At 41.6% G+C, this 12,318-nt stretch overlaps 1 protein-coding gene across 2 annotated transcripts in view; it reads right to left on the minus strand.

Annotated features, from left to right (window-relative positions):
• Positions 1-1,323: 1,323 nt before the first annotated feature.
• LOC106571106 (B-cell lymphoma/leukemia 11B) overlaps positions 1,324-12,318 on the minus strand; it is a 52,814-nt gene continuing 41,819 nt past the window's right edge. For both annotated transcript variants that reach the window (XM_014143783.2, XM_014143784.2), the window contains exons 3-5: positions 6,518-7,209; positions 5,563-6,378; positions 1,324-5,330 (exon numbers count right to left, since the gene is read on the minus strand). In XM_014143783.2, the coding sequence (XP_013999258.1) occupies positions 4,710-5,330; positions 5,563-6,378; positions 6,518-7,209 (2,129 nt within the window). In that variant the 3' untranslated portion in view covers positions 1,324-4,709. The remainder of the gene's footprint in view (positions 5,331-5,562; positions 6,379-6,517; positions 7,210-12,318) is intronic.

Below are 12,318 nucleotides of genomic sequence, written 5' to 3' on the forward strand. Positions count from 1 at the left end.
TGTTCTATACTATCAAACTGAGGCCAAGGCTTCAAGCAACCATCACTAGAGAAAGGGTTAATCACACTTATTAACCAGTGGCTATCTGTACTATAAAGAATTAGAATAATGTCAGTATATTGTGATTTATAGCGTCACATTGATGGCAGATGTTATACCTGCATACTAGCCTTGTTTATACCTAGTTCTAACTTGCGTCCTTTGTCCTGATCTTGTCCACATTCTGATTGTGCCCACATTTTTAGACAGGTGTAGATGATTAAAACAACTCATTGTGATATGATTGTGATTATCCTGCCCACCTCCAGAGGTAGTCAGACGCATTGTGTCTGGATATCTCACAAGGTTAGGCAGATCTGGACAGAGACACCATTTAAACCATCATTATTCTGCCCTTTAAAAATCATTGTCAGTTGGCAGCTTTGACTGATTACATCAATGTGCATGTTACAATAAATAAATAAATATTATTTTGAAAGAATAGCTGTAAAATAATTTGCATAAAGGAAGGGACCAGGAAATGTGGTCACAATGCAGACACAGTTAATGGATAACAGACATATTTTAATACCATGTGTGTAGACACATTTCTGGAAATGTGGACACAATCAGAATGTAGACAAGATCAGGACAAAGAACCCATGTAGGCACCAGGTATAAACGGGGCTACTGAGGGCAAGGTTTCAAGCACCAGTCATTAGAGACAACCAGGTTTAATCAAGCCTACCGGTGGTTTCGGTTGTTAAGTGTAAAAACAGTACTCATATGATTCTATGTAACATCAAGTTGTGGTTAGCAGGTGATACTGAAGCACCAGTCATGAGACATTCAACATAACTACTGGTGGGTCTTGTAAAATAAACAACTAAAGACGCAATGATGGTAATGTAAGAGATGATAATGTTAGCAGTAATGGTGATATTCATGTTAATACTACTTCAGATGTTAGCAGTAATGGTGATATTCATGTTAATACTACTTCAGATGTTAGCAGTAATGGTGATATTCATGTTAATACTACTTCAGGTTTTAGCAGTAATGGTGATATTCATGTTAATACTACTTCAGGTTTTAGCAGTAATGGTGATATTCATGTTAATACTACTTCAGGTTTTAGCAGTAATGGTGATATTAATGTTAATACTACTTCAGGTTTTAGCAGTAATGGTGATATTCATGTTAATACTACTTCAGGTTTTAGCAGTAATGGTGATATTAATGTTAATACTACTTCAGGTTTTAGCAGTAATGGTGATATTAATGTTAATACTACTTCAGGTTTTAGCAGTAATGGGGATAGTCATGTTAAAAATACTTCAGATGGGCAATTGCAACATTTATTGGATTTGTTGACTTTCTTTTCAACACATTACAAAAATACATATATGTTCAAAACAGCCGACGTTACTGCTGCTGCTTTGAAACTACTTATTTTTCACAACAATCCCTCAAAAAAGAAAAGGAAAAAGATTTTTTGTACAAAGAGTAAAAGTCATGAAAGTTGAAAATGTGTTAAAATTTAAATTTTAAGTGCCATCACAAGAACTTCAACCAACCATGAGAAGAAAAATAACAATATTGTCCATGAACGCCTCCTAAAACTGATTTGATAAAAAAAAAAAAAGCATTTCTCCCATAACCCATTGCGGAATCCCAATCCCAAAATTCCTCTGATATTCGGGATGATTTCTAATTTAAATGTTTTTTAATCCATATTAGGATAGATTTACCAAAAAAACGACTTTAAACATTTGAATCGAATCACAATTGGATTGGGAAGGTAAAATAGAATAACAGAATGTTGGAACCATTTGTTTTAAAAATGCAGCATAATTTATCAATATTACAAAGACACTGTGTATCGTCATACAGTGAGCAAGAAATTATACGTAACTACTCATGTAAATCTACTTAAAATCCCTCCACCATCATAACCATACAATGCTCGTTATGGTATTCAAAACATTGAAGAAAAGAATACTTTGTTATTTCAAAACACAGAGGATTTCATCATTAACATACTTCAACACTGTAAACATTATTCTGGGACTGAATGTTATTGTCTGAAATGACTAGTTCTGTTTTGCGGGTCTGTCTTCCTGGTTTCTCAATGCCATAAAATAACTCTCTAGCATCCATAATTTGGATGGAATATATGAAGCTTGTTCAGAAGTGGGAATTGTAGGTTTCTCCTCTCTCGCTGTCTCAATTGCGATAATAACAGTTATTATAGTTATTATCAAACTTGTTCTGAAGTGAGAACTGATCAAAAAAATAAACGTATTGGAATACACTAAAGATGTACTCTTACTGAATATCAACATGTGATTTCCCCAAATGCATGTCTCTATGGTATCAAACACCTTTTCAGTCAGTCTCATACATTATGATAACTAATCTATTCCATTTCCACATGCTGTTCTGAAATAGAGGACCATTATGAGATGAGTGTTTTTGTGTAAGAATCTGATTTCTGTCAACAAGATGATGATAAATAGGAAGATTCTCATTCGAGAGCACACCCATGTCCACTTGCCTAAACACACACAGCACATTTAAAACAGGCTGTGTGAAGTGATATCTTTGAGGTGAGGTGATTATCTCTATTGAAGATGGTTGTATTAAGGGAAGATGTGGCCTCAATCTTCCCTTATATTGGTCCTCTTTCTCTCTCTCTGATGTCCTTGGTATTAGATTTGACCAGTAGATATGCATTTGGGTTAAAACACACTTTTCATATGCTTTCAATTTCATTTGAATGACTTTGATCCTTGCTTGGGTCTCTCTCTCTCTTTCTTTCCTTCTATGTCTCTCTCCCTCGCTCCCTCTATCCTCTCTCCATTTTCTCTATTTCAATCTTTCATTTTCTACCTCAAGAATGATCCAATCAGATCTCAAGGTCATGTGGCCATCAGTCTAACAGCTGTGCTGAACATTATTACCATAACTCAATGTAACTCAAATAGGCTTTTTTAGATTCATCCAAGGATGAGCCATCCTCATTCCTCGCAGTTGAAAATCACAAATTGTAAATCCCTAAAAGCCACGAACGCCACGTACAGTGTCTTCACAAATCTGTTATTGGGCGTTAAACCCCCATATCGCTTTGTGAAGCAAAATGAACAACCCCCACCTTTTCCTTTTCAAAGCTGTTCTACTAATACATGAATGCTGAGTTAGTGAACTGTGAAAGCAGGCAGGCAGATTGAGGCTTAGAGCACACAGTGGAGAAACACAGGCATTGATATGAATTCCATTCTGAGACCGTTTTGCTGAATCCTGAGGGGATCAGAACTCACCCTGGACGACGAGAACACTACTGTTCAAGAATTCCCCAGAAGGAACAATGAAATGATTCTAGAAGTGGAATGTACAGTACAATGTAGAATGTTTAAAAGTTTAACTTAACAAATTGGTTTTGATGAAGCTTTATCAAGTGTCAAGAGGTTGTAAGTGACATCGCCGCTATGTTGTTCAAATGTAAACAGTATGATCATAGGAAGGAAGTACTATTGAGAGGACCTGTATTGCAATTATCTAGTGAATGGTTGCAATAACAATATATATTATTCAGAACTTAAATAACTCGAGCCACTGATCTTTGATTGTTTTAGTTAGAGTGGACATTCTGAATGTAAAATATGGGGCTAGTATACATTTAGTTTCTGTTTAATAATGATGGATCAAAGCAAATCTAATATTTACATAATGTTTGATGAAATAAAACGGTTTACTCTTCCCAAAACATCCACATTTACTACAGCAAGTTTGAACTGATATATTTTAAATATTCCCATGGTGATTTAATCCTGCATCTAAGGTGTTTATGTCAATGTCTGCAACCGCTATTTATGTCCCTGGCTAATATTGGGAATGTGGGGACTGGATTGAATCATAATAATAATTTCCTTTAGACAATTCTACAACACATGCTGATATTAAAAAATAATAGTTTGTATAAAATTGCCTGTAATCTCTTCAGATTTTTAAAACATCAACGTTTGGGATTTTTGAAATCCCAAAATGTATATTCTATTGTCATATTGACATTCAGTGCTTTATGTCAAAGATGAGGAGATGGATTGTAGTCTGCTGTTGACCTAATAGGATATTAATATTACAGATAAAAAATAAATAATTGCTATCATAATTTAAGAAGTTTACTTATTTACTTATAGTTTCCTTAAAGGATTGTTTTTTTAATTAACAAATCAAAATTAAATTCGTATTTCTAATCAAGTGTGACCTGTTTCAAGTTATGTGTTTTTTAGAAAAAAAATCTTCATCATATTTTTTTTACTTACTAGCTAGCTACCTAATTCCCTATAAAACCCCACAAAGATGTACCTGCACATGCCCAATATCTTTACAAAACTCCAATAAATACAGACATTATTGCACAGTAGAAAGGCTCAATGGATTCCTAAATGATCAAATCCTCAGATAGATCAATAGTTGGCAGGAAACTAAAGGTTTCTAGAAAAATCCCCCATCCCATGTTTCTCTTTGTTTATATTTCTCAGGTGGCAGTTTCTGTGACAAAAAGAACAAAGAAAAACAGAATTACGTACATTAAATTGTCCCAAAAAATATTCAAGAAGAGAAAGATTATCCAGCCAAGCCCCGTGTTGAAGTCCTGTAAGTGTTCATTCAGAATGAGTCTGAGGTGTTAGCCTAGCATTAGCTTTAGCTTTAGCCTAGCATTAGCTTTAGCCTCTCTCAGCCTCCTCCAGTTTGACGTCGCTGGCCATCAAGTGTTCCCCATGCCACTTCTTCATGTGTTTCTCCAGGGTGCTGTAGACGCTGAAGGGCATGTGGCAGATATCACAGCGGTACACCTCTTTCCCAAACTGCCCGTGGGTCTTCATGTGGCGAGTTAGCTTGGAGCTCTGGGCGCAGGCGTAGCTGCACAGGTCACACTTGTAGGGCCTCTCTCCCGTGTGGCTGCGCCGGTGCACCGTCAGGTTGCTGCAGTTCTTGAATATCTTCCCACAGTACTCACAGGTGTCGCTCCGTCGGCTCTCCTTACTAGGGGGTCGACCCGGCCCGGGACCCCGCAGGAGGTGAGGGGTGGAGCTTCCGCTGCGGCCCGATGCGCCCACTCCCTCCAGGAATTCCCCAGGAGAGGTGGAGAAGCGGAGGGAACCTGTCTCGGAGGAGGAGTGCTCTGAGGAGGTGGCGAAGGGGGACTGGTGGGCGTCACTGAAGCCGTGGAGGAAGGGTTCTCTGATGAAGTGGCGTGAGGCGGCGTAGCCGGCCAGGAGCTGGGAATACATGTTCTCTGGGGAGATGAGGGTCGGAGCCGCGGGAAGCTCCAACTCCTTCTCAACCTTCACATCAAATAGAATGAAATTAAAGTTTATTTACACTGAATTTAACAACTCTAAACCCAGTAAAACAATCCAACTAGATAAGAGAAACATGATGTACTTGTTTCAGCAGTCTAAAAGTCTGTTTTATAGTGTAGGAAACAGTTGTGTAAACGACAAACATAAGAAAACATAAAAACACAACAAGAAGAATAAAAGTCACTTAAAGGAGTAGCTAAAAGGGGGTTCTTACCTTGATTCTCTTGTTGGAGGGGTTGGGGCTGGTGATGGGGGTGGGCCGGCGGTGGAACAGTCCAGTGAAAGAGTCTTCTGACCCACTAATCCTTCCGTTCATCAAGGGCCTCTCCTCTCGTTCAATCTCTCTCTCTCTGTCCATCGCTCTGTCCATCGCCCTGTCCAACGCTCGCTCTCTGTCCCTCTCAATCTCCATCTCCCCCCTCCCTGCATCTCCCCCCTCTCTCAACTCTCTATTAGGCTGCCTCTCCCTGTCCAGACTCATGGTCTTCTTGGAAGGGGCCAGTCTCAGGTGATTGTCCAGGTGGTTGTATGGGTGCATGATACCCACCCCTCCGCTCTCCGTCACTCTATCCCCACCATGAGGCTTCACATCTGGGGAAGGCCTCGACCCGTTCTTCCTGTTCTTGTGGAACTCTGAATCCATGCTCAGGTTAGACTCAGGCCTACTTAGGCCATTCCTCATCTCTTCCTCATCCTCAATTTCCTCCTCCTCTTCTTCCTCTTCCTCATCCTCTTCCTCCTCCTCGTTGTCCATCCCCATTCTTCCCTCCCCCTCTCTGCTCTTCTCCTCCCCCTCTCCTCCCTCTCCTCTGTTCCCCTGTTCAGGGGAGCTACCCATGGAGCCTGACTTGTGTATGTGTGTCTTCATGTGTCTCTTCAGCTTGGAGGCTTGAGAACAGGCATGGTCACACAGATGACACTTGTAGGGCCTCTCTCCTGTGTGACTCCGTCTGTGGACTATCAGGTTGCTCTGGAACTTGAAGGTCTTCCCACAGAACTCACAGGACTTGGACTTGGCTTGGGCCTGCACCTGAATGAATGAATGAACAAATTCATTATTTATTGTCCCATAGGGGAAATATCTTGGCAACATTACAAGCAATTCTGTAAATCATATAAGACATTACAAGACATACATCAGCATATATCCCAGGACACACTGCACATACCTGGGCCTGGTTCTGTCCCCGGGGAGGAGTGGTGGCGTTTCCCTGAGGCGTGGAGGGCTGTGGGGGGTAGGTGAGGAACGGTGGAGGCTTGGAGCCCGACTGGAAGAGAGTTGGACTCAGCAGGCGGTGCATGGGGGGCACCCGGGTGGGCGAGAGAGGAGGTGTAGGGCCTCCGTTGTTAGTATTGTTGCCAACCGCCAGCTCTCTGAGCCTTCTGGAGAAGTCCATGGAAGGAGGTTCCATTGGGGTCAGACGCATCACCCTCTCGAAGGCACTGGGGTGCTGGAAGAGCAGGGACCCCATCTCCTCTGGACCCAGGCGCTCCAGGAGATGTCTGGGGGGCGGGGGTCTGACGAAGGGTGGGGTGGCAGGGAGCCGTGTGTCCAGATAGCCCGGAGGGGGACGGGGGTGGTGAGGATGTTGGGGATGGTGTGGGTGGTGCTCCCTGAGTAGTGGCGCCGCCATCCGGAGGAGGTGAAAGGGGTTAGAGGTGTCCCCCAGGAAGGTTGGTAAGGGAGAACGAGGGAGGGAGTCTCCCCCACCCATGCGAGGGGTGAGGGTGTAGTTGGAGGGGTGTGTGTCCAGGTAGATGCGGATGCCGTGGGTGTGTTGGGCATGCTGGAGCAGGAACCAGGCGCTGGTAAAGGTCTGTTTACAGGAAGTGCAGATGTAGCTGGACGGCTCATCTTTACCTGAGAAAGAGGGGGGGAGCAAGAAAAAGGGAGAGATTGTAAGTGGTTGGTTCCTATTTTAATAAGAGGTGCCTGCTAAATGACTAACATGAGAAAACTGTAGAAAGGAATGCATGACTGACTCATACTGCAATAGAGTTTTGAATCGCCTACATAATAACATAGGCATAATCAACATACATATATTATCTTTTGGCATGTCTGGAATGACAGCATATAAAACTAGGATCTCAGTGACCTTTTCACACGACCCTGCTGTACACCAACATAACAACACGACGTGAGAGAGGTATTCTATTCTCCCAGGACAGTCGACTTTATCACTGAGCTCTACATGAGAGAATATCAGATGATAACCTGAGTGAGAGAATGTGAGATGATAACCTGAGTGAGAGAATGTGAGATGATAACCTGAGTGAGAGAATGTGAGATGATAACCTGAGTGAGAGAATGTCATATGATAACCTGAGTGAGAGAATATCATATGATAACCTGAGTGAGAGAATGTCAGATGATAACCTGAGTGAGAGAATGTCAGATGATAACCTGAGTGAGAGAATGTCAGATGATAACCTGAGTGAGAGAATGTCAGATGATAACCTGAGTGAGAGAATGTCAGATGATAACCTGAGTGAGAGAATGTCAGATGATAACCTGAGTGAGAGAATGTCAGATGATAACCTGAGTGAGAGAATGTGAGATGATAACCTGAGTGAGAGAATGTCAGATGATAACCTGAGTGAGAGAATGTCAGATGATAACCTGAGTGAGAGAATGTCAGATGATAACCTGAGTGAGAGAATGTCAGATGATAACCTGAGTGAGAGAATATCATATGATAACCTGAGTGAGAGAATATCATATGATAACCTGAGTGAGAGAATATCATATGATAACCTGAGTGAGAGAATATCATATGATAACCTGAGTGAGAGAATGTCAGATGATAACCTGAGTGAGAGAATGTCAGATGATAACCTGAGTGAGAGAATGTCAGATGATAACCAGAGTGAGAGAATGGTTAGTGTGATCTCCTCAGACAAACACATATGCATATATGAGTAATACAAACTATATGCAAACAAACCCGGGGCTACCTAGGGGCAGGATAATATTAATGTGTGTGTGTGTGTGTGTGTGTGTGTGTGTGTGTGTGTGTGTGTGTGTGTGTGTGTGTGTGTGTGTGTGTGTGTGTGTGTGTGTGTGTGTGTGTGTGTGTGTGTGTGTGTGTGTGTGTGTGTGTGTGTGTGTATGTGTGGTGTGTGTGTGTGTGTGTGTGTGTGTGTGTGTGTGGTGTGGTGTGGAGGAACGAACGATATATGACAAGAGAGAGAGGGAGAGGGAAAGAAAGAGGGAGCTGAGAAAGGAAGAGAGAGAGAGAGATAGATCTGCACATGTTCTCTACTGTATGCTTATTGTTATTGTTGAATGTATGGTTATTTTGACCCTTGGTTATTGTTGTTACTGTTGTCCCGTTGACAATTTTGATTCTCTCTTTTTTTTTTCATATTGTAAATGTCCAAAATAAGCTTTGGCAATATGTACATTGTTATGTCATGCCAATAAAGCAAATTGAATTGAGAGAGACGCCCCCGTGAGGGTGACAGTATTCCCTCCCCCATATGCCCCCCTTAGACACAACTATGACAACATAACCAACAAAAACAGGTCACAACTACTGCAGCTCTGTCGCATGCTGGGTATGTATAGTACATAGTCAATGGTACTGTGGGCTTCGAGGGGACGCCTATGGTAGGTACACCTATGGCTCATCTCTTGGCAGTAGTACTGTAGACTACTTTATCACTGACCTCAACCCAGAGTCTCTCAGAGCACCTACTTGAACAGAGCAATACTCAATCATGAGGCATCAAAGCCAAAGGAACGGAATAATATTAAGAAATGCTATAGATGGAAGGAAGGTAGTGTGGAAACCTACAGTGCCTTCCACTAATATTGGCACCGTTGGTAAATATGAGCAAAATGGCTGTGAAAAAAAGGTCTTTGCTGTTTATCCTCTTGGTATTTCATTCAAAATATTCACCAAAATCAAACCTTAAATTGAAGTAAAATGATGTTTTTTAAATAAATGGGAAATAAATATTTTTCTCCAAAACATGTGTGCCACAATTATTGTCACCCCTAGAAATTCTTATGAGTAAAATCTAGCTGAAGTATATTCCCATTCATATTTGATGTTTTTAAGTTCACCTGAGTGATTAGGAACACTTAAGTGGTAAGCCATGACTTCCTGTTTCACTGGGGTATAAATATGAGGTGACGCACAGGCCAAGTTCACTTAGTCATCCATCACTATTGGAAAGACCTGAGAATACAGTAATGATGTGTGACAGAGGTTGTTGAGCTGCACAAATCAGGAAATGTCTTTAAGAAAATAGCTCAACGGTTGAAAATGCCCATTTCCACGATCAGGGCAATAATGAAGAAGTTTAAAACAACTGGAGATGTTAACAATCAGCCTGGAAGAGGACGTGTGTCCTATATTGACCCCGAGCACAGTGAGGAGGATGGTTTGAGTGGACAAGAAATCTCCAAGGATCACAGCTGGAGAATTGCAGACGTTAGTTGGGTTTTGGGGTCAGAAAGTCTCCAAAACTATGATCAGACGCCACCTACGTAACCACAAGTTGTTCAGGAAGGTTGCCATAAAAAAAGCCTTTCCTGTCATCAAACAACAAACTCAAGCGGAGACAGTTTGCCAAACGTTACTGGAACTTTCAATGTGACCGGGTTCTATGGTCAGATGAGACGAAAATTTAGCTTTTTGGAAGCAAACACCAGAGGTGGGTTTGGCGTAGACAGAGAGATAGTCATGCAGAAAAGTACCTCATCCATGGGGGTGGATCTTTGATGTTGTGGGGCTGTTTTTCTTCCAAAGGTCCTGGACAACTTGTTAGGATACATGGTGTCATGGACTCCATCAAGTACCAGAAGATATTACATCAAAACCTGACTGCCTCTGCTAGGAAGCTTAAACTGGGCCGTGGTTGGATCTTCCAGCAGGACAATGATCCAAAACACACCTCAAAATCAACACAAAAATGGTTCACTGACCACAGAATCAAGGTTTTGCCATGGTCTTCCCAGTCCCCTGAACCAGACCCCATAGAAAACCTGTGGGATAAGCTGAAGAGGAGAGTCCACAAGCTTGGACCTGGGAATCTGAAGGATCTGGAGAGATTCTGTATGGAGGAATGGTCTCAGATCCCTTGTCAAGTGTTCTCCAAACTCATTATGCATTATAGGAGAAGACTCAGACCTGTTATCTTGGCAAAGGGAGGTTTAAAGGCACAGTCAACTTAGTGTATGTAAACTTCTGACCCACTGGAATTGTGATACAGTGAATTATAAGTGAAATAATCTGTCTGTAAACAATTGTTGGAAAAATGACTTGTGTCATGCACAAAGTAGATGTCCTAACCGACTTGCCAAAACTATTGTTTGTTAACAAGAAATTTGTGGAGTGGTTCAAAAACGAGTTTTAATGACTCCAACCTAAGTGTATGTAAACTTCCAACTTCAACTGTATTTCCCTCAGATTACACAGACCCACAAAATGTTGATAAACTCCCATATCTACTGGGTGAAATAACACAGTGTGCAGTCACAGCAGCAACATTTGTGACCTGTTGCCAAAAGGAAAGGGCAAGCGGTGAAGAACAAACACCATTGTAAATACAACCTATATTTATGTTTATTTATATATATATATATATATATATATATATATATATATATATATATATATATAGAGAGAGAGAGAGAGAGAGAGAGAGAGAGAGAGAGAGAGAGAGAGAGTTAGAGAGAGAGTTAGAGAGAAATAGAGAGAGAGTTAGAGAGAGAGTTAGAGAGAAATAGAGAGAGAGTTAGAGAGAAATAGAGAGAGTTAGAGAGAAATAGAGAGAGAGTTAGAGAGAGAGAGAGTTAGAGAGAGAGAGAGTTAGAGAGAAATAAAAGTTAGAGAGAGAGAAATAGAGAGAGAGAGAGAAATAGAGAGAGAGAGAGCAATAGAGAGAGAGAGAGAATAGAGAGAGAGAGAGAAAGAGAGAGAGAGAAATAGAGAGAGAGAGAAATAGAGAGAGAGAGAGAGAAATAGAGAGAGAGAAATAGAGAGAGAGAGAGAGAAATAGAGAGAGAGAGAGAAATAGAGAGAGAAATAGAGAGAGAGAAATAGAGAGAGAGCAATAGAGAGAGAGAGAGAAATAGAGAGAGCAATAGAGAGAGAGCAATAGAGAGAGAAATAGAGAGAGAGCAATAGAGAGAGCAATAGAGAGAGCAATAGAGAGCGCGAGAGAGAGAGCGAGAGAGAGAGCGAGAGAGAGAAATAGAGAGAGAAATAGAGAGAGAGAGAGAGAGCAATAGAGAGAGAGAGAAATAGAGAGAGAGAGAGAGAGAACTAGAGAGAGAAATAGAGTTTGTGGTGCTCACTAGGCATATGCATCCACTTTTTCATGTTATGGGTCCTACTCTGATTCTGTGGTGTTCCCGGCCCAGGATCAACGTCTTTAGTGATCAAATAAAGGCTCTTTAAAATGGCTCCACACACACAGCACTGATTGAAAGAAGAACAGACCATTTCAGTAAATGAGCCTCTCATTAACTCGCTGACCTGCCTCCCCGGGGCTCTGTCTAACCAATCACTGAGCCAAGACGGCACACGTCGCCACAGTTACTGGAGTCTGTGTGCGTGTGTCTGTGTGGAGCGTGTGCGTGTGTGGTACGCCTGGCTGTCTACCTGTGTTTAGTTTGGCTGGTCTTCACAGACCTGTTTGGCAGCTGAGCGCTGGACAACTTACAACTTGGACGGAGAGAAGAGAGGGAGAGAGGGAACCAGAGATGAGGAGGAGGGGAGTGTAAGTAGAGAGTCTTTAGGGACCATGATGGTTTTAGAGCTTTTTCCTGATATAACAGTGCAGTTGAACATCATGGGGGGAAGAGCACTATGGAATCCAAGCCTTATCACGCTCTTAGTCTTGCAATTACATATATTTCAACATTAGGTCATGAATTTTTCAGCCATGTGTGTGTGTGTGTGTGTGTGTGTGTGTGTGTGTGTGTGTGTGTGTGTGTGTGTGTGTGTGTGTGTGT

The sequence above is a fragment of the Salmo salar genome, chromosome ssa15 (genome assembly GCF_905237065.1).
Source record: "Salmo salar chromosome ssa15, Ssal_v3.1, whole genome shotgun sequence".
Classification (NCBI taxonomy): Eukaryota; Metazoa; Chordata; class Actinopteri; order Salmoniformes; family Salmonidae; genus Salmo; species Salmo salar.